We start from the raw sequence: 23,465 nt of genomic DNA on the forward strand, positions 1-23,465 counted from the left end.
TGCAAAAAAATTTCATGAGCTTAGTATTCCAACACTTCTGCCATAATAATTTTTGTACACACGCTGCAATATTTTCACATAGTCGTATTTGCTGTTTATACTGTGTTGTGCTCACTTAAGCTTGCCATAGCATTTTTCTTTGTTTTTGCATTGATTTCATAATGGACTTTCATGGCTGGATGATGGCCAGTCGAATTAGTGTGTGTGTGATCATTCCAGGTCAGTCTAATAAAGTGTATAGTGAGCTTCCAGCCCTGTGACTTTGCTATAAATGAGAGTACTCACCTTTCCATGTTCTTTTCACTATAAAAGAGAACACATAGATTTTGTGCTGGATATTTTCTGTTTATGCTTCAAATTCATCCTCCATTGTCTCTACCCTGCTCTATGCCCCAGAAGTCTGATGAATTGGTAGCCTTGCCCTCTGGCTTCTGATTGGACTTGGCCAGTTGGAGTAATGGGAAGAGAACAGAATGGAGGAGAATGGGGATGGGTCTTCATCCCCATTCAAATATCTTCATTTCCCTGACTCCCACCCTGCCAGTTGCTGCAGGCTGGCTCCATCTCCCTATGGCTCCACAGCCCCTGTCATTGCCACCCCGCTTTGGGCTATGGTGCCTGCTCAGTGTGTTTGCCCCTTCATGTGGAGTTGGTGATGGGCCCGCTATTACTAGTTGTCACTACCTCTCTATCCCTCCTTGCTCTCTTGCCCATACCCTAATAATCATTTCCCTATAAAATCTCCTTAGTTATGCAGCTTGAGAGTGTCATCTGTTTCCTGCCAGAACCCTGACAAAATATGAAAATCATTTTTAAAAATTCAAAACTACTCAAAAAATTTTAGCCAAGAATTTAATATTAGTAAAGCTGATTTACCTTGCATTGGACCTACTATTTACTCAGAGGAGTGAGAGTTACAAAGAGTAAAAGCTGGAAGCTGGGGTTCTGGCCCTTGATATTGTATCTGTCTAATTAATCTGGTACAGTTATGATCTCTTTGTAGGTCAGACTCAAATGAAAGTTTTGGACTCTGTCTCCAGAAAACTGTTGAAATGCAATTCATATTTTTGCTTATCAGTGGGCCTCTTTCACAAACCCTTGGTTAAAAAGTTTGGGTTAATCATTTGTGTGTTATTGTGAAGTATGAGGTTGACCCTACAATCATTAGAGTTTGTTATTTCCACGTTTTTAATAACACTCACTCTGCACATGTGTAAACCCACACATACACAAACACAAACACACACACGAAACATTAAAACTGTTTTCTTTCTCAGGTCTTGGCGGTACTTGTGTAAATGTAGGCTGTGTTCCTAAGAAACTGATGCATCAAGCTGCCCTTTTGGGGCAGGCATTAAGTGACTCAAGGAAATTTGGCTGGGAATATAATCAACAAGGTGGGTAATGGTATATAAAAATATAGACTGGGAGAAAAAAACGAGTTTCTTAGAGAAAGACTTGCTATAATATTTATATTTCTGTAGCTGAGTTTGAACTTTATTAATAAACACTGATTATAAACTTCCTATGTGTCAGGCAAGCACAGAGAACTCAACGGTGATCATTTAAAACTGGCCCTGCTCTCATGGGCCTTACTGCCTAGAAGGGAATAGCCATTCCAAACCCTTAGTAGAATGTGAGAGAGAATAATTCCTATTTTTGTATTTCTTTCAAGTATAAGGAAAATAGAATTGCAAGAGCCATTATTTGGATTTTTTCCATTATTGTGATAACATTTTCTTTTTTATCAACTGGTTATGTATGTATGTCTTTGGTTAATGAAAAATGGAAAACAAAATCATCCAATAAACTCTTACTGGTTAGGCTCTGTGGATTTAGAATTGAGGAAAATACAGTCCCTGTCCTTATGCAGCACACAGTCTGTTGAAAGAGAAGAGAAGAGAAGTCATTTAGTATACTATAGTTCGTGGTGCTGTTTTGAGTGTCAAATTGAGGGGCACTTAGTGGAGCCTTGAGGGTCAGAGGTAGGGGGAGGTGACCCTTGAGCTGCATCTTGAAGTAGGACATTTACGACACGAAGCAGCTTGATCCAAACTATGGGGATGTGAGAAAACATAGAATATTTGGGGGATAGTGAGCAGGTGAAGTAAAGAACGGGGGAGGGATGTTGGGAGAAATGAGATTAGAGAGAGAAGCAGGTCACGAAGGCTCTTAAATGACATTTTGAGGAGTTAAAATTTACCCCAAAGGTAGCAAGAGCTGTTGAGGAGTTTCAGCAGGAGAGGAACATGAACCACAGTTTGGATTCTGGATCCCTCTGATGGCACCAAGGAACTTAGAAGGCTGGAGGTGGCTAGGGGAGGGGTCAAGTCCAAAGACAAAGAAGTGAGGTGGGGTGCTGTTGCATAACCCAAAGGAGAAATCGTGAGGCCTGGACAAAGACTGTGAAGTTGGAGAGAGTACGAGATGGACTTAGAGGATTTAAGGCATGGAATTGGCAGATTAGATGTGGAATGATGATCTTGTATTATTAAAATAACGTGGAGTTTTTAGAAAAGTACAGCTTGTCTTTTTCCCCAGAGGTTTTGATCCAGTAGATCTGTACATGTCATGTTTAAAGTTTCATAGATGATTCTGATACTTACAGGTGATTCTGCCAGGCCATCTCGGTCATTGGTAGGGCAGAGGGTGAGGGAGGAGAAGGACTGTGTGAAAATATAGTTCATTTCATTGGGATAAAAAATACAGGCAGGTTTGCAGCATAATGAGTTACAACTGGACATATTCCCTATGGACAAATTTCCCCAGTCAATTCAGTGAAGAGCTGTTGGTCAAGCTATAGTATCAATTGATAAAAGGAAGTCTTTCCATTTAGCAGTTTAACTTCTGGGTAGTCTTCACTTTTAAGAATCCTTCACCTTGAATCCTTCATCTTGCATAGGTATTCCACTTACGGTCCTTTCGGAACATTCCGGTGGAATAGATACCTGGGGATAGTTTGTACTCGAGAGAGGTCTGGGCAAGGCCTGGTTTTATAGTTACAGCATTGTAGGTGATAGTGGAAGTCTTAGGAATTGCTGAGATGGTCTGGGGAGAATATATGGATGGAAAAGAATAAAAGACAGACAGAATCCTGAGATATGTTAATACCTAATGTGAGTGAGGAAGAGGAGGAAAACCAGGAGAGTTGTGTCACAGAAACCAGGAGGGGTTAAATTTTTAAGGGCAAGATTTAGAGCTTAGGGAGTCTTCAAAGAGAACTAACTTGAATGAAATGCTACAGAAAGGCTAAATGGAATAGAATTTGAATTATGCACATTTTAGATTGGTAGTTTAGGTAGTAAAGCAGTTTCTTTTTAAAATTAAAAATGTTCATACCCTGTTTCTATAATAATAAAGTCCAAATGGGGAGAAAATACTGAATGCCTCCTTGGTGGGACAAAAGGCCGCAAAGAATGGAACTGCACCCTGGGCCTGTGACAAAGGAGACAGCCAGCCAGGCAGGGTGGTGTGTGGATGATACCAGAAGGCAGGCTTCCCCCGCGAGCTGATGACTTCTTGACCTGTCACCCTTGTTTGTGCCCACTGCCTCAAACTGTTACGGCTCCTCAATTTCAAGGAGGAGACAGCAAGCAGGGTGTTTGCTCGCACCACTTTGCCTCCCCTGAGAGGCCAGTTGATGTTCTCGAACTCTTCTAAGTGCTTAATATTTCTAAATAATTTCTAATTTCCTTGAGTGGGTAAAATTTTAGATTCCTCAAACTTCCCTATATACAAAATACTTCGAGGTTAATTTTGAGGTGCTATATTAAGAAATACCTAGTTAGTCATCACATGGAAATTGGGGCTTAGAAATTTTTAGGCATAGGTTCAATGAATGACCAAGAGAGGTCAAGAGAATCTGAGAGGTAAGAGAAAAGAAGTAAAAGCATGCTGAAATCTTGTTCGGAGAGATGTTCTAGGTACGTTCATTCTTACTGTTGATAGAGAAATATATATTACAATAAATTAAAAATGTATACATAATCTCCAGATTAGAAATTGAATGTAGAATTTCCAAGTAAAAGAAAGGAAAGAGGAAAATGTGCAAAAAAACAACATGAAACTGCAATTTGAAACAAACAAAACAACGGAAAATAAGATGCCCCACATAAGAGCAATCTTTTACATATTAGAATAAAGCTGAATGAGTCAGATTTTCAGGTTGAGTAAATAGGAAAATTCTTTCAAATGCTATTTACAAGACACACCTAAAACCAAAAGAGATAATTGTTAAAAATATAGGAATATTTAAATAGATTGGAAATTTTTTAATAGGTAAGAAAAGATATCAGGGAAATGCAAAGCAAAGCAATAGCCGTTAATATCAAATAGGTAGACTACAAGGCAAAAACAACTACAACAAAAATAAAATTTAGGAATTAATGAGTTAACACCCTCCCCAAAATAGAAGTGATAAAAGAGTATATTTGAAAATACAAATAAAGTAATCCTGTGGCAAGTCCAGTCAAGGAAATAAGTAGAGAAAATTCGTACAAATATGCAACATTTAGGTGTGAAAAAAGAAATACAACTACAGATAAGAGATAAAACAAATTCAGTATGCAAATTATTGGTAAGAATTTTAAATATCTTGATGAAAAGGAATATCTTCTAAGGAAATATAAATGACCAGAATTGACTTGAATTATCAGAGAAAACATTGTCCAAGAAGAATCCATTCCCCAAGACACCGTAGATATACAAGTAAAATTTCTTCAGATCTTCAAGGAACAGATACTTTGTAATTTAAACTGTATAGAACTTAGAAAAAGATGGAGAGGGTTACTTTTTAAATTTTTTTTTTTTTTGAGGCTGACATGATAATACAGAAAAATAATGTGGAAATAGAAAACTATAGCTCATAGAGGTGCCAAAATTCTAGAAAAAGCGTTAGCAAATCCTCTCCAGCGGTGTACTAAAAAAATGCACTGTGACTTAATGAGGGTTCATTCTGGGGGTGCAAAAATGATCAGCATTAGGAAATCATAGTAGGAATACATAAAATCGTTAGTAAAATAAGCAAAGACATGGACACTTCCTTTACATGATGAAGACAAGTCAAAAGCAGATATTTAATGGAAAAGAGCTTGAGGCACTTGCATTAAAGTCAAGAATAAGACAGAGCTGTACACTTCCATTACTAATCTCCACATTGTTTTGGTGTTTCTGGCCAATGCACACAAGGAAGAATAGGAAAGAGAAAGTGTGCATATTTGAAAAGGAGGAAGAAAAAGATATTGTGAATTTGTAGTATGAATTATATACAACATAGCTAGAATGTGCAAGAGATTGAGCTAAAAATATTAGAACTAATAAGAGATCAGTAAATTGCTCATAAATGTGCAAAAATAAATAGCTGTCTTACATATCAGCAATAATGTTAAGTACATAATGGAAAATTACAACAAAAATGATAGAATAACTTGAAATAAATTTAACTAGGAATGTATGAAATATACAGAGGGTGCCAAAAAAATGTACACGCATTTTTTTTGGCATAACTATTTTTTAATTAATTTCAGGTGTACAAAACAACATAGACATTATATACCTTACAATGTGATAACACTAAGAAATCTATTACCCCTCTGACACCGTACACACCTATTACTATGTTATTTATGCTGTACTTTACATCCCATGACTACATGTTTTTTTAATTATAGTTAACATTCAATATTATATTAGTTTCAGGTGTACAGTATAGTGTTTTGGTTTTTTTTATTATTAGTTTCAGGTGTACAAAACAATGTAATAGACATTTCACCCCTCACAAAGTGATAATCCCCCTCCCCCAATCTATTGCCCCTCTGACATTATATATATCTATTACAGTTCCTTTGACTCTATTCCCTATGTTGTATTCCACATCCTGTGACTATATCTATATTAAATTATAGTTGACATACAATGTTATTCAGCATTAGCTTCAGGTGTACAGTGCAGTAGTCAAGCATCTACACCGTCCATTAAGAAACTATGGTACATTTGTACAATGGAGTATTAGTCAGCTATAAAGAAGAATGAAATTTTACCATTTGCAACAATATGGATGGACCTAGAGAACATAATGCTAAGTGAAATAAGTCAGACAGAGATAGACAAATACCATATGATCTCACTTATATGTGGAATCTAAAGAACTGAATAAATGAGCAAAGTAATCAGAAATAGTCTCATAGTCTCAGATATATAGAGGAAAACCTGATGGTTGCTAGATGGGAGGGGGGTGAAGATGAGGGAGAAGGGGAGGGGATTAGAAAGCACAAATTGGTAACTACAATATTGCCACAGGATATGAAAGACAATTTAGGGAATACAATCAATAATGTTGTAAAGATTATGTAGGGTGTCAGATGGGCACATGTCTTATTAGGGAGACCACTTCATGGATGCTGTAAATGCTTGATCACTACACACATTTTAAGAAAGGAAAAAAGTGTATTAAAATTGTAATACTCAATTTATACTGCTAATAAAAGATGAAGACAAGTCACGTTTGACTTTTGCAATTACAAGAGGTGCTCAAAGTGGTTACCATCAGTGTCTAGACACTTCTGATTATGGTGAACTACTGCTTGAGCAACGTTGACCAAAGTGTCCACTTGTATAGCTGCGCATGCCATTTCTTCACATAGTACCGTGCGTCTCAAACTTATCACGAATGCATGCAGTTGTTAGGCGTGCTGGAGGTTCTGTTGCACACTCACACCTCCACTGTCGTACTTCCACAACATTTTCAAATTTCAAAGAACACTTCAAAGTGGCCTTGCGCTCCTCAAACGACAACTGTGCTTCCGCCATTTTCTTTGACTGTCCTGCCTCCTGCATGGTGATGCTAGCATTCATTTGATTAGCGCTATCTTTTGAGCGAACATCATACTATACATTGCTACCATAATTCAATTCAACTTCAAAAAGTAGTACAGAGATAATGTCTCTTAAAATGTGTACAGGTAACCCCCGTATAACACAGTTGTTAGGTTCCTAAAAAATGCCATGTTATGTGAATCCATGTTACACGAAGCAAAGAACTAGTACAAAAAAGGGAGTTAGGTTCCAAAAATTAAAAAAACATACTATTATATTTTTATAATTAAGAGAAATATCTTTATTAAAGCAATTTTCACCAAAAGTATACATGTTAATATGTATTAAATAATGTTTTATTCATCATCACTGCTAAGCTTTTATTACGTTCTTTGTTGTTTGGGGATTTCCCTAATTTTGAATGAGATATTTTTTGCTCTTAAAAACTCTTATTATGCTCCGTGTTGTTCGGGGATTTCTCTGATTCTCAAACCGTGTTAGAATGAAACCGTGTTCTAGGATGCCGTGTTGTACAAGGGTTTCCCCTCATTCTCGAACTGTGTTAGAGCGAGACCGTGCTATAGACGTGCCGTGTTATACGGGGGTTACCTGTATACGTTTTTGTGGCACCCCCAGTATAAGAAAAGAATATAAAAGTATAACAAAAAAATACTCTGACTTTGGAGGGGATTTCTCAATATAATGTAAAGACATTATTTCCAATTTAATTTGTAAATTTTATGTTAAGTTCAGGAAATAACATCTCGATAAATTTTTTTCTTTTTAGAACTTGACAGATGATTCTAAAGTTCACATTGAAACATGTGTGAGGATAGCTATGCAGTCTTTGAGAAAGTATAGAGAGTGACTTTTCCTATCAGTATTTAGAATTGTAATACTGTTGTAGGACTAAACAGATTAATAAAATTATAGAGCAAGTGATTCCAAAATGCCAGTCCATGGACTTGCCATATCAAAATCTCCTGGGGGAGCTTTTTAACTGTACAGATTCTGAGGTCCTGCTCTTGAAGGTGGGTCCCAGGATCCCCAGGATCTGTATATTTCAACATGATTCCCAAGGGGTCCTGATGTTTGGGAACCACTAGTAAAGAATAGAATGTCTTTACAACAAGAACCAAAAACAAAAGGTATGTGAAGTGTGAGTTTAACTGACAAGGTCCTTGGGACAAATGGTTCTTTAAGGGTTGGAAGGATAGCTTTTCCAACTATTGGGGGAGTAAGGCAGAGGTATCTTAGGATATGAGGCATCTTAGGATATGAGGGTATGTTCTATTGTGGAGAGGGTCATCACTGTTGGGCTGTAACCTCCTGGGATCATGGGGTGAGGGTCAGGTAATATAGTAACCAAAATGACCCTCTGGATTGCATGTGGGGAGCCATGGTTTCTTGCAACCCTGAACCTTGCAGACTGGCTCGGTTTCTGCCCCCATAACATTGTCTCTGCCTTATCTGAGAAGCGCCTAACGGCTGCTGAGGAATGTGGTAAAAACGGCCAGTTCCCAGACACAGAAAACTAAGGGCTTTCTAGACAATTAGTAGATTCTGTCTCCTTGAAATATTTACTTTTGTGAGTTTCAGTGACCTTGTATCTTCTATGTCAAAGTAAGGTTGAAGCTGGAAAGATTTACTTTCACTGAGATAATGCATATCTTCTTCGTTTAACTGCACGTACTCAAACTGTATATATTGGTTAGAGATAATAAACTCAGGGCTTCAGCATGACTGAAGACCGGCCGCATTAGCATTTGTGTGTGTCTTTTATTTCATTCCCACTCCCCCATTCAGGTACTGATCGACTCGTGGCGGCTGGCCCGTCACAATTGCAAAATCTTAGTTGACATGTTATATACTGGCATCCTAGAAAGGGTGATGTGACTTCTGAGCCATTAACATTTATACTGGCCAAGTCTCTCTATGCGTTGTGACCTCTTCCCTTGCCTATACTCTAATATCCTACGTTCCTGATGAGTAGTGGAGCCTTTCTTTTTTTTTTCCTTTAAAAAAAATTTCAATTACAGTTGACATTCAATATTATATTAGTTTCATGTGTACAGCATAGTGGTTAGACACTTATATAACTTAGGAAGTGATCCCCTAGTCAGTCTCTTACCCCCCAGCACCATACATAATTATTATAATATTATTGACTATATGCCCTATGCTGTACTTGACATCCCTGTGACTGTTTTGTAACTGCCAATTTGTACTTCTTAATCCCTTCATCTTTTTCACTTAGCCCCCCAACCTCCCTCCCATCTAGCAAATATCATTTTGTTCTCTGTATCTATGAGTTTGTTTCTGTTTTGTTTGTTCATTTATTTTGTTTTTTAAATCCCACATATACGTGAAATCATATGGTATTTGTCTTCTTTTGTCTGTCTTATTTCATTTAGCATAATAACCTCTGGGTCCATCCATGTTGTTGCAAATGCTCTCTTTTTTATGACTGAGTAATATTCCGTCATATATGTAACACATCTTCTTTATTATCTACCAATGGACACTTAAGTTGCTTCCATATCTTGGCTATTGTAAATAATGCTGCAGTGAACATACGGGTGCATATATCTTTTTGAAGTAGCGTTTTGGATTTCTTCGGATAAATACCCAGAAGTGGGATTGCTGGGTCATAAGGCAGTTCTACTTGTAATTTTTTGAGGAACCTCTATATTGTTTTCCATAGTGGCTGCATCAATTTGCAATTGCAGGGGGGGCTTTTCTGAGAGTGCTAGATGGGGGTAAGTCTCCAAATGTGACCAAGGGGCAAACCCTCGGTTGGGTTTATCTTCAGGAATCTCATCCAGTTTGACAGGAGCTCTGGGCTGGCCTCTGTGTCTTATAAACAGTGCTGCATGGTGACAGTGGCTCCCTGCGAACAAGCATCAGCAGACGAGGTGAATGCCCAGAAATAAATCCCACCTAGAAGATACAGGGATGATGAGAAATCAGATTCCATCAACTCCCACCCCAACTTCACCAGGAAGTAGGTAAACTTTGTATGACAAATGGTGTGCAACGGTGAACACTAACCACATGTATCGTAAGGAATTGTAGGATATTCACTATCATAAAACCACCACCAGATGAACCAAATAGGAGTAGCCTGGCCCCGTCTGGGGAGGTGAGTGTGCAGTGCCCACTGACCTGAGAACTGCTTCCCTTCACATGCAGGAGGCTGTGGTGCAACAGGCCCTTACAGGATGTGAAAGTGTCATTGGGTGCTCCCGAGTAGAGATTATCTTCCTGCCTCATATCTTTGCGGGCACAACCATAGAAGGGCCAATTTTCCCCGTTCTCTCTATGGATTTTTTTTTCCAGTTTTCTTATTTTCAGAATTATGCTTTTTTGCATGTTTCGTAATATAAACCATAACTGGTATGAAAAAGATTTAAGTTGCTAATTCTTGATTCTTAAAGCAGTATATCATGTGGCTCATGTGTGGTTATATATAATTTACCATTTACAGTAAAATTGACTTTATGCCCTCACCCTGATTATTTATTTTCAGCGAAGCACAACTGGGAGACCATGACAGAAGCGATTCAGAACCACATCGGCTCTCTCAATTGGAGCTATAGGATGTCTTTGAGGGAGAAGGCTGTGACTTATGTAAATTCCTATGGAGAATTTGTCGAACATCATAAAATAAAGGTACAGTTTGAATATTTTACCTTGTTCATTTCTTTTCCTTACTAGTGTTTATACTTGCCTTGAACTAAAATTCCATGTCACGTGTTAAGGACTATAGCTAGTGCTTTTGCATGTACGGCCATGCATGCACATGTATTTCCCCTGCTGTGGATTGCATACATCTGGCTAAATTAAAGAAATTGCCTTTTAAAGAACTTTTAATTTAAAGTTATTTGCCTTTTGATTTCATTACCATCTTGAAAGAGAAAATGTTTAAACAGTTTAAAGTTAAAATAGTAAAGAGATCAAAATTGAAGCCATTAGTTCTTTTTTAAAATTACCTAGAATTCCAATATATTACTCATAGAAACATTAATAAAAGTAGTATCAGAATTAGTATATTTCATAAATTTATATTTGTAAGTTTATGTATTATAAAGTCAATATGTAAGAAAAATGAGACCATTTTGATGAACACAAAAATTTTAAATTGGAGTTATGAAAGACAGTCAAATACTATCCTCAAAACCTAGTTCATTTTTTTTCTTTGTCTTTTTCATAGTTCATTTTTGTACTCTGCTTTCGTAGCACACTATGTGATGACCTTGACAGGATTTGAGGTTATTTTGTAATCATTTGTTGTCTCTAGAAAGGTATGAGGTGGTCCATTTAAAGCTGCCCCTTTGGACTATGTCTGGGCTAATTCGAATTACATCATCTACATGAAACATAGTAGAAATACAAGTCAGTCAGTTTTATTCCTCAAGCTGTCATGTGCCTGGCAGAGTCCGTTGAATAAGCCGATCTTTTCGAGAAACTTCAGGTTCCTCCTACTTCACCTTCACAGTCAGCACTTTTGGTCTGTTTCAGGTCTCTTTTTATACCACCCCCTTGTTTAAATACCTTTATTACTTTTTGAATTTTTAAAATGCAAATGTATTTATGATTTACTTGTAAAATGGAAAATAAACAATGACCAGCCTTTATTGATTCTCCATAGCTTGGAGTTTTAGAATGGCACAGAAGGGTCTACATTTGGCGCTAATCTGTGTGACTCTACCTCTGATATCTACCCTCCTCTCCTGGCACTCTGGCCACTTGCTGTTTTCCGTACACCAGCTGCTTTCAGGCCTGTGTGCATTTCTATATGTACTGTTCTGTCTTTAGGTTTCCATTCCTCTCAAATCTTTTCACTTTCCTCATCTCCACTTGAAATGTCACCACCTTTGAAGCCATTCTTGAGGCTTTCCAATCCCCTATTCAACCCCCAGTGTGGTCTTTTGGTTAATATTTTGTAAAGACTTCTGTTTTCTGTGGTGGTGCTTGTCACACTGCATTATTGTTTTTGCATATTGTTCCTGTTGATGGGAAGCTCCATAGAGGGTAGTAATTAGTTTGTCCATGGTGTTTGGTACTCTATGGTGTTTGTTGAAAAATGAAATTTACTTTTTTCTTTTTAAGGCAACCAATAGAAAAGGACAGGAAACTTGTTATACTGCTGCAAAATTTGTCATAGCAACAGGTGAAAGGCCACGGTATTTAGGAATCCAAGGAGACAAAGAATACTGTATTACTAGGTAAGATTAAATAGGTCATTTTAACTGTAAATTGTATTATATTTTATGTGTTCCGATTTATTTATTCCCTGTCTTATTTCACAAAGATTTGAATTGATGAATGATATATACAGTGCAAGAAGCTAAGTAGTTAACATAATGGAACAAAGAGAAAATAAGGTTAGGTAAATAATAAGGTCAAATTTATACATAAAAATATGCTATATGTTACTAGGTAATTGCTATGGGAATTTAGCTCTAAACTTCCTAGAGGCCAAAACAAAGAAGTGAATGCAATTAGCTTTAGGTTTTAGTGTCTATATAATAATAATCTGGAGAATCATGGCTTTTCCTTATACTAAGATTTAATAGGAATCTTCCCTAGATGGTCATAAAGAGGACAATGTATAATGTAGAACACAACTCTCAAACTTTTTTGACCAGATGCACATTAAGAAATACATTTTCGGGTTGGGGCCAAATGGTTCAGTTGGTTAGAGCACGAGCTCTGAACAACAATGTTGCCGGTTTGATTCCCACGTGGGCCACTGAGCTATGCCCTCCACAACTAGATTGAAGACAACGAGCTGCCACTGAGATTCTGGAGGGGTGGCCGGATGGTTCAGTTGGTTAGAGCACGAGCTCTCAACTACAAGATTGCCGGTTCAATTCCTGCATGGGATGGTGGGCTACACCCCCTGCAACTAAAGATTGAAAACGGCGACTGGACTTAGAGCTGAGCTGCGCTCTCCACAACTAGATTTAAGGACAGTGATTTGGAGATGATGGGCCCTGGAGAAACACACTGTTCCCCAATGTTCCCCAATAAATTTAAAAAAAAGAGAGAGAAAAACATTTTCGTTGCACTGTTGTTCAGGTGAACACACACACACACACACACACACACACACACACACACACACACACCAGTATTTCTTCTTATTACGTATAACATAGTCTTATATTTTCTGTTCTGTTTTTTTCTTAAACTTTGCTGTGATCCATTAATTTGATTTTGAAAAATCTAAAGTATACTTCTTACTCCACAGGAGACACTTTACGAACTCCAAAAGGCTGTTTCTTTTAGTGTTTCTTCATTTAAGCCCCCAAATACAATTTAGCCAACAAAAGACCATTACATATTGAAACCTAAACAACCCACTTCATTTTTATTGCCTACATATTCTTTTTTGTATTTTTCTTTTTCAGTGATGACCTTTTTTCTCTGCCTTATTGCCCTGGCAAAACGTTAGTAGTTGGTGCATCTTATGTGGCTCTGGAATGTGCAGGATTTCTTGCTGGCATTGGCTTAGATGTCACAGTTATGGTGCGTTCAATACTTCTTCGTGGATTTGATCAAGAAATGGCAGAGAAAGTGGGTTCCTACATGGAACAACATGGTGTTAAGTTCTTAAGAAAATTTATACCAGTGATGGTGAGTCTGAATGACATTTGGAATTTCTTTTTACTCTCTCTTTAGCCTTTTATAATTTTACCCCTCCTTAATTGGTCTGTACTCAATATGAAACCTTAAAGATAGTGTTCCCACCCCAAATCTACAAAACTGGCCCCCATTTGTCCCTGTCTTTTCTTCCTCTCATATGGAGGTGTCCTTGCTCCTCTCAGCCCAGGTCCTTCTTCTCTCACTGTTCTTCTCACCTTTTCAAGGGATATCCCACCTTCAGCCTAGTCATCATCTTTCTCCCTCTATCATGCCCTTTAGTGTCTCTGATCTTTAAACACATAAGCCCTCCTTCCCCTCTCTGCCTTTCTGGGTGGGTCCCCATGTTTCTTTTCCCCTTTACAAGAAAACTTCCATTCACGCTACTTCATTTTTTACCTCATTTCACACTTCCGACGATTCTCAGCTGCTTCCATTCCTGCCACTTCTTTGAAATTGTTTGTCGAGATCTATAGCAAATTCCCTTTTGTCAAAGTCAATGACCACATCTCTTTTCTTACCTTACTGAGCCTCTGGCAACATTTTTTCCATTTGAAACACTCTCCTTTCTCAACTTTTCTGGACCCACAGCTTATGGTTCCACATATATGTAAATATCAAGAGTACCTGGTCCCTCTTCACTTCACTACCCTTTTTACCTGGTAAGTCTTCTTTAGGTCCATACTTTGTTATCTCAATGCTAATAGCTCTCAAATTTATATATCTTGCGCAGGCATCTTTCCCGAACTCCACACTGATTTGTACAGCTGCCTACTGGATGTCTTCACTTGAATTCCTCATAAGCATTTCAAATTTAACAAGACAAAAATGAAACTCTTAATTTTCTATCTAAATATATTACCCTGCTAATCTTTCTGGCCGATCTCAGTACTCAATAAATGATATATAGCCCACACGATTTATTAAGCCAACACCTAGAAAGCATCCCTTCATTCTTCCTTTTATCCTACCTCCACCTAATCCATTAATTTATTTCTACTTCCAGAATATACCTTGTGACAGTCCTTTTTTCTCTGTCTACGTAGTCCAAAACCCTAAGTACATACACACTTGTATACACACACTACACACACACACACACACACACACACACACACATTCACATGTATACCCTATGACCCATTTATTTTCTGTCCCCTTTTGATAAAATCATTACATTATTTATCCTTACTAGGTTCAACAGTTGGAGAAAGGTCCACCTGGAAAGCTGAAAGTGGTGGCTAAATCCACTGAAGGACCAGAAACTGTGGAAGGAGTATATAACACAGTGAGTTTTTATTTTATAAACAGTAAGTGGTTGAACACACTCATAAGTTACCACAGATGAAGCTTATGGGAAAATTATACCAGGCTTAACGTTTTTCTGTTTTGTTTTGATTCTTTGTAAGAATATAAAAAATATAGAAGGTAGTTGGTCTGTTGCTATTTGATAGTAGTACATGAAGAATACTATGGTCAAATGCAGGTATATGTATAAGTATGCATAGAACAAAATCTGGAAGCAGATATACCTGACTGTACTTACTTCATGAGCATTAGATATACATTTCTGAATTTGAACATTTTTACAGTCAACATTAAATCTATTTTATAATAAAATTTCACTTTCAAAAAATAAACAATGTAAAATCTCCAAAAAGTCTGAATAGTCCATGGACTATTCTGGATGGCAACAATTCTAATTTAAACTGATGATGTTTGGATGCCAATATTTCTTTTATAAATTGTAGTTTATAGTTTTAACATAAACTGTATATTTATGTTTTATTATGTTGGTGCAAAAGTAATTGCGATTTGAAAGGTTAAAAATCATTTTTTTTACTTAGACGTTTATCATTTATATCCCTCACACTGTGTGAACCCCCTCCCCCCATCCACTATCCCTCTGACATCGCACAGAGCCATTACATTTCTACTGTCTCTATTCCTAATGCTGTACTCCGCTTCCTGTAACCATATACATATATATAAATAAAATTATAGTTGGCATTCATTATTGTTCAGCTTCAGGTGTACAGTGCAGAGATCAGGCATCTACGTCATCCCTGAGGTGGTCTCTGAAATGGGACATGTGTCTATCGGATACCCTACAAAATCTTTACATTATTGATTATGTTCCCCAAATTAATTTTCAAAACCCCGTGGCCATCTTGTGGTTACTGACTATTTTCTAAACCCCTCACCTTCCCCCTTATCCCCAACCCCCCCGCCCATCTAGCAACCCTCAGTTTTTTCTCTATGTCTCCAAAACTGTTTCTGATTAGTTCATTCACTTATTTTTTTCTTTAGATTCCGCATATAAGGGAGATCATATGGTATTTGTCTTTCTCTGTCTGATTTATTTCACTTAACATAATGTTCTCTAGGTCCATCCATGTTGTTGCAAATGGTAAGATTTCTTTCTTCTTTATGGCTGCGTAATACTCCATTGTATAAATGTACCACAGTTTCTTAATCCAGTCATCTACCGATGGGCATTTCGGTTGTTTCCATGTCTTAGCTATTGTATATAGTGCTGCAATAAACATAAGAGTGCATAAAGATTTTTGAATTGGAGTTTTGGATTTCTCCGGATAGCTACCTAGGAGTGGGACTGCTGGATCATAAGGTAGTTCCATTTTTCAGATTTTTGAGATACCTCCGTACTATTTTCCATAGTGGCTGCACCAATCTGCATTCCCACCAACAGTGCACAAGTGTTCCCTTTTCTCTACATCCGCGCCAGCACTTGTTGTTTGTTGATTTATTGATGACAGCCATTTTGACTGGGGTGAGGTGGTATCTCATTGTGATTTTTATTTGCATTTCTCTGATGGTTAGTGAGGTTGAGCATTTCTTCATATGTCTGTTTGCCATCTGTATGTCCTTTTTAGAAAAATGTCTCTTCATGTCCTCTGCCCATTTTTTAATTGGGTTGTTTGTTTTTTTGGAGTTGAGTTGAGTGAGTTTTTTATAAATTTGTGATATTAACCCCTTATCAGATATATCATTGGCAAATATCTTTTCCCATACAGTAGGATCCCTTTTTTGTTTTATTGATGGTTTCCTTTGCTGTGAAAAAACTTTTTAGTTTGATGTAATCCCACGTGTTTATTTTTCTCTTACTTCCCTCGTGCGAGGGGATATATCAGTAAAAATCTTACTCCGGGTATTGTCTGTGAAGTTTCTTCCTGTATTTTCTTCTAGGAATTTTATGGTTTCATATCTCACATTTAAGTCTTTAAGCCATTTTGAATTTATTTTTGTATATGGTGTAAGGAGGTGGTCAGCTTCATTTTTTTGCATGTGTCTGTCCAGGTTTCCCAGCACCATTTATTGAATAGACTGCCTTTACCCCACCGTACATTCTTGCTTCCATTGTCGTAAATTAGATGGTCATATAGGCATGGATTTATTTCTGGAATCTCTATTCTCTTCCATTGATCTATGTGTCTGTTTTATGCCAGTACCATGCTGTTTTGATTACTGTAGCCTTGTAGTATAATTTGATGTCAGGTATTGTTGTACCTCCCACTTTGTTCTTATTTCTCAAGATTGCTGAGGCTATCGGGGTCTTTTATGGTCCCATATAAATTTTAGGATTATTGTTCTATTTCTGTGAAAAACGTCATTGGTAGTTTGCTGGGAATTGTGTTGAATATGTATATTGCCTTAGGCAGTATGGACATTTTAACTAGATTAATTCTTCCTATCCATGAACATGGTATGTGTTTGCATCTATTTGTATCTTCTTTCATTTCTTTCTTCAGTGTCTTATAATTTTCTGAGTACAGATGTTTTACTTCTTTGGTTAAATTTATTCCCAGGTATTTTATAGTCTTTGAAGCAATTGTAAATGAGATTGCTTTTTTAATTTCTCCTTCTGATGTTTTATTATTGGTATATACAAATGCAACTGATTTCTGAATAGTAAATTTGTATCCTGCTACTTTACTAAATTCATCTATCAGCTCTAATAGTTTCTTGGTGGAGTCTTTAGGGTTCTCCATATATAGATCATATCATCTGCATATAATGACAATTTTACTTCCTCCTTACTGATTTGGATGCCTTTTATTTCTTTTTCTTGTCTGATTGCTGTGGCTAGAACTTCCAGCACTATGTTGAATAGAAGTGGAGAAAGTGGGCAACCTTATCTTTTTCCTGATCTTAAGGGGAATGGTTTTAGCTTTTCCCCATTGAGTATGATGTTAGCTGTGGGTTTATCATATACGGCCTTTATTATGTTGAGATATGATCCCTCTATTCCCACTTTCATAAGGGTTTTTATCATAAATGGCTGCTGAATTTTATCAAATTTCTGCGTCTATTGAGATGATCATGTGATTTTTATTTTTCATTTTATTAATGTGGTGTATCGTGTTAACTGATTTGCAGATGTTGAACCACCCTTGCATACCAGGGATGAATCCCACTTGATCATGGTGTGTGATTTTTTTAATGTATTGCTGAATTCTGTTTGCTAATATTTTGTTGAGGATTTTTGCATCTATGTTCATTAGCGATATCGGCCTGCAGTTTTCTTTTTTTGTGGTGTCTTTGTCTGATTTTGGGATCAGGGTGATAGTGGCTTCATAAAAAGTGTTTGGGAGTCTTCCCTCCTTCTGGATTTTTTGGAAGAGCTTGAAGAGAATAGGTGATAATTCTTTTTTGAACGTTTTGTAAAATTCACCTGTAAAGCCATCTGGTCCAGGGCTTTTGTTTGTTGAGAGCTTGTTGATTACTGATTCAATTTCCCTGGTGGTAATCAGTCTATTCAGGTTTTCTGTTTCTTCTTGAGTTAGCCTTGGAAGGTTGTATGCCTCTAGAAAATTGTTCATTTCTTCCAGATTGTCAAATTTGTTGGCATATAGTTGCTCATAGTAATTTCTTAAAATTTTTTGTATTTCTGCCGTGTCTGTTGTCACTTCTCCTCTTTTATTTCTGATTTTATTAATTTGGGTCCTTTTTTTTTTTTTAATGAGTCTGGCTAAAGGTTTGTCAATTTTGTTTATCTTCTCTAAGAACCAACTCTTGGATTCATTGATCTTTTGTATGGTTTTCCTGGTTTCTATTTCATTTATTTCTGCTCTGATCTTTATTATCTCCTTCGTTTACTCCCTTTGGGCTTATTTTGCTGTTCTTTTTCCAGCTCCCTTAAGTGTGAAGATAAACTGTTGATTAGTGATGTTTCTTGTTTCTTTAGGTAGGCCTGCAATGTTACGAATTTCCCTCTTAGGACTGCTTTCGCGGCATCCCATAGATTTTGGGTCATGGTGTTTTCATGTTCGTTTCTCTTGAGATATCTTTTGATTTCTTCCTTGATCTCCTGCTTGACCCATTCATTATTTAGTAACATGTTATTCAGCCTCCATGAATTTGTGTGTCTTCCATTGTTTTTCCTGTAGTTGATTTCTAATTTCATAGCACTGTTGTCAGAGAAGACAATTGGTATGATTTCAATTTTCTTAAATTTATCAAGACTTGTTTTGTGGCCTAACATATGGTCTATCTTGGAAAATGTTCCATGTGCGCTTGAGAAGAACGTGTATTCTGCAGCATTGGGGTGAAATGCTCTGAAAATATCGATTAAATCCAAGTTGTCCAATGTATCATTTAAGGCTGTCGTTTCCATATTGATTTTCTGTCTGGAAGACCTGTCCCTTGTTGTCAGAGGTGTGTTGAAGTCCCCTACTATGATAGTGTTACTGTTGATCTCTGTCTTTATGTCAGTCAATATCTGTTTTATATATTTAGGTGCTCCTATGTGGGGTGCATAGATATTTACTAGGGTTATGTCGTCTTTTCGGATCGATCCCTTTATTATTATATAGTGCCCATCTTTGTCTTTTAATATAGTCTTCATTTTAAAGTCTATTTTGTCAGAAGTAAGTATTGCAACTCCAGCTTTTTTCTCATTTCCATTTGCATGAAATATCTTACTCCAACCCTTCACTTTCAGCCTGTGTGTGTCTTTTGATCTGAGGTTAGTCTCTTGTATACAACATATACAAGGGTCTTGCTTTCTTATCTACTCAGCTACCCTATGTCTCTTGATTGAAGCATTTAGTCTGTTTACATTTAAAGTGATTATTAATAGGTACTTAGTTATTGCCATTTTTAAATTTGTAGTTCGATTGTTTTCATCTTTCTTCTATTTACAGATGTCCTTTTAGTATTTCTTGCAATGCTGGCTTGGTGGTAATAAATTCCTTTAGCTTCTTCTTTTCTGGGAAGCTCTTTATCACTCCATCAACTTTAAATGATAGCCTTGCTGGATAAAGCAATCTAGGTTGTAGGCCTTTGTTTTCCAACACTTTGAGTATCTCCTGCCACTCCCTCCTGGCCTTCAGTGTTTCTGTAGAAAAGTCATTTGATAGTCTTATGGGAGTTCCCTTGTACGTAACCCTCTGTGTTTCTCTTGCTGCCCTTAGGATTCTCTCTGTCTTTAACCTTTGCCATTTTAACTATAATGTGTCTTGGTGTGGACCAGTTTGGGTTTATCCTGGTTGAAACTCTCTACACTTCCTGGGTTTGTATGTCGGTTTCCTTCACCTGGTTAGGGAAGTTTTCAGACATTATTACTTCAAATATGTTCTCAATCCCTTGCTTCCTCTCTTCACCTTCTGGTATTCCTATGATGCTCATGTTGTTGTGGTTGATGTTATACCAGAGGTCTCTTAAACCATCTTCATTGTTTTTTATTCTTTTTTCTTTCTGTTGTTCTGTTTGGGTGATCTCTGCTAACTTGTCTCCTAAATCACTGATTCAATCCTCTGCTTCATCTAACCTGCTGTTAATTCCTTAAAGTGAGTTCTTTATTTCGGTAATTGTGTTCTTTAGTTCTAACTAGTTGTTCGTTATGATTTCTACATCCTTCTTGATGTTGTCTCTAAGCTCCTTAAACATTCTTATCATCAGTGTTCTGAACTCTGTCTCTGATAGGTTGGTTACCTCTGTTTCATTTGGTTCCATTTCTGGAGGTTTCTTCTGTTCTTTTATTTGGGACATGTTTCTTTGTTTCCCCATTCTGCTGACTCTCTGTGTTTGCTTCGATGTATTAGGTAGATCCCCTAGAATTCTTAGTTCTTGCTGGGTTATCTTATGTAGTATGTGCCCTTTATATTTGACTTGCGCTACTTCGTTCTTCTCCTCTGCGTGTGCTCCAAAGGTGACTCTTGTGTTGTGTATATTGTCCTGTTAAACAAGATCTTTAATTGCTTTTCGCTTTTGAGTAGGTGGGGTTAACTCCTAGGCTGACTAGTGAGACGTGGCTCTGCCCACTGCAGGGTGTTCTGCTGCATGAGGGTTGACCACTTAAATGTGGTTTGGCCTCCATGGGCTCTTTTACCTGTAGAGAATTCCCTCTGGGTGTGTCACTTGTAGGTCAAACCGGGTAGTACTCTGGTTTGGTCTGGAGTTCGCCTCTGGGTGTGTTGAATCTGTGCCTCTTAAGCTGGGCCCTGGTAGGGCAATTTCAGAACAAAGCAGATCACCAAGCGCAACAACAAAGAAAAAATCAAATACATTCACATGTAAAAACAACCGACAACCCCACTCAACACAGGCAAAGATATGAAAGATATAAAGACAAAACAAAACAAAACAAAAAGCAGCGCCAGTCTTGGCTTAAGACCATCAAGTAAACTCCAGGTTGGCCTCTGCTGTACCAAAGAGTCCCCTGCGTATTGTGCAGGCAGAGCCGGTCACCTGGTTCCCAGAGTGACGTTCGGACTGCAGATTACGTGTGTGGGGCTGAGGGATCTGGATGGTAGTTTTTACAAAGCCAGTGCAGTTTCTGCCCTTGCCTGCACTTATGCACACTGAGAGTAGCACCACCAGCCCTGTGTCCAGTTCTCCTGAGTCTTAGGGCACTTCTTTCGTGTGTGTGTGTGTGTGTGTGTGTGTGTGTGTGTGTGTGGCGGGCAGGAGATTTCTGAGTTGTTGAAAGTTGGGAGCTGTGTCTGCCGCTTACTGCTGATCCCTGGGAGTGTCTCCGCAGATGTAATTGCCTGGTCCTAGGCAGGCCAGAAAGGGTGGGGTTGGGGTTGGGGGGGGGTCTTCTCTCTCCCAGCCCAGCCGTATCACACTCTTCCCGCAGGCCAGAAAAGGTGGTGCCTGGGGATGGAGGGGTCTTCTCTCTCCCTGCCCAGCAAAAACCACACTCCTCCCAGCCTCCTCCCTGGGCCAGAGCCGCCCGCCAGTCTTCCCAGAGCCGGAGCACCAAGGCTCCTCTGCAATCTGACACCACTCCTCAGTTCAGGGCCAGTTCAAGTGTCTTGAAGGGCGGGGGTAGGATTGGAAGAGCTGGGGGAGGGGCCCAGGTATGGAGTTTGTGTCCTTTGTCCGGCCTAGGGTTTAACTGGACATATCAGGTAAGGTTATTGCCTCAAATGCTGGATATGCTGCACCCTCGGCGGGAGAGATCAGCTGTGGGACGCAGGGAAAGAGCCCACCTTCTGGCTTTTGTGTTTTCTGTTTTGTCCTTGGATCCCCTGCGTCTCTGCAGCTGTGGATGTCGTCCGCGTTTCCACCGCAGCCATTGTGGGCCGCGCCTCCACAGCTGAAGATGCGGACGGCATTTCCACAGCTGCAGATGCGGACTGTGTATCCACAGCCACAGATGCGGGCCGCGTCTCCACTCTGCTCCCTTCCCTCTTCCCCTCTGTTACTTCTTTTTCTTGCATAAGTGCACTACCTTCTTCCCCGAAAATACGACCTAGCCAGACAATCAACTCAAATACGTCTTTCGGACCAAAAATTAATATAAGACCCGGTATTGTATTGTATTGCATTATATTATATTATATTGTATTATATTATATTATTTTACTCGGTGTTATAGTATAATTTTTGCTCCATTTTCCTCTGGGAAATTTCTTTTTTTGCTCCAAAAGACTCATTAGATGTGATTGTCTGGCTAGGTCTTATTTTCGGGGAAACATGGTAGCAAGCCCTCCAGCACAGTATTAACCAGAAATGGCCGTGGCAGACATTCTTGTCTTGTTCTCCATATCAAAGGAAAGTATTCAGTATTTCATTATTTAAAGAATAATGTTATCTGTAGGGTTTTGGTAGATATTCTTAATCAGGTTAAAGAAATTATTTTCTATTTCTTGTTTGCTAAGGGTTTTTTCATTATTTGGGTTTTCTTTGTTTTTTTTTTAAATCTTGAGTGGAGCAATTGAGATCTCGCTTCACGGCAATTGTTACCAGTTTGGCTCAAATAAATTCTTACAAAAATTCTCAAAAGAAAACAAAAAAATGAGACAAAATAAAAAATATCATGAGTGGATGAGTTCAGTTGTAACAATGTTCCTTTTGTACCTGTTGTTGATCAAGATTGTTTTTCTTTAATTTGTTAATGTCTTGAGTTACATTGATTTTCTAATCTTCATTCAACTTTATATTCCTGGTATAAACCCAACTTGGTAAAGGTCCTTTTTATATATTGTTGAATTTGTTTATTAAGAATTTTTGCATTATACTCATTGGCTTATAATTTCCTTTCACATACTAAACTTTTCAGATTTTGGTATCAAGGTTATTCTAGCTCATGAAAGAACTTTTGGAGTATGTTCCTTTTATGTTCTCTGGAAGCATTTATATAAAGTAATATGAGAGCATTGTTTGTATGTTTGATTGAATTTACTGATGCAAGCATCTGGGTCTAGAATTTTCTATCTATCCATCTATCTATCTATCATTCTGTCTATTGAGAGAGACAGAGAAAGAGATATTTGACCACTAATTCATTTTTTTTAATAATTGAAGGAATTTTAAGGCTTTCTGTTTTTTTCTTCATTACTTTTGAATAGTTACATTTTTTAGGAATTAGTCTATTTCATCTAAGTTGTCAAACATTGGTATAAAGTTGTTCACAATATCTAAATTTGTAAATTATTTTTTTTTGTAATCAGGTGTAATTTACATGTAGTAAAATGCACAGATCGTAGATGTTCTATCAGTTTGACAAATACACGTTTCTGTAATCCACACTCCTT

General features: G+C 37.8%; 1 protein-coding gene across 3 annotated transcripts in view; it reads left to right on the forward strand.

The window, feature by feature from the left end:
* TXNRD3 (thioredoxin reductase 3) overlaps positions 1–23,465 on the forward strand; it is an 83,944-nt gene that overhangs the window by 25,157 nt on the left and 35,322 nt on the right. For all 3 annotated transcript variants that reach the window (XM_074340460.2, XM_074340465.2, XM_074340461.2), the window contains exons 6-10: positions 1,278–1,397; positions 10,343–10,485; positions 11,926–12,041; positions 13,230–13,455; positions 14,657–14,749. In XM_074340460.2, the coding sequence (XP_074196561.2) occupies positions 1,278–1,397; positions 10,343–10,485; positions 11,926–12,041; positions 13,230–13,455; positions 14,657–14,749 (698 nt within the window). The remainder of the gene's footprint in view (positions 1–1,277; positions 1,398–10,342; positions 10,486–11,925; positions 12,042–13,229; positions 13,456–14,656; positions 14,750–23,465) is intronic.

This window comes from Rhinolophus sinicus, chromosome 4, assembly GCF_057876585.1.
Source record: "Rhinolophus sinicus isolate RSI-liver-muscle chromosome 4, RSI-T2T, whole genome shotgun sequence".
Taxonomy (NCBI): domain Eukaryota; kingdom Metazoa; phylum Chordata; class Mammalia; order Chiroptera; family Rhinolophidae; genus Rhinolophus; species Rhinolophus sinicus.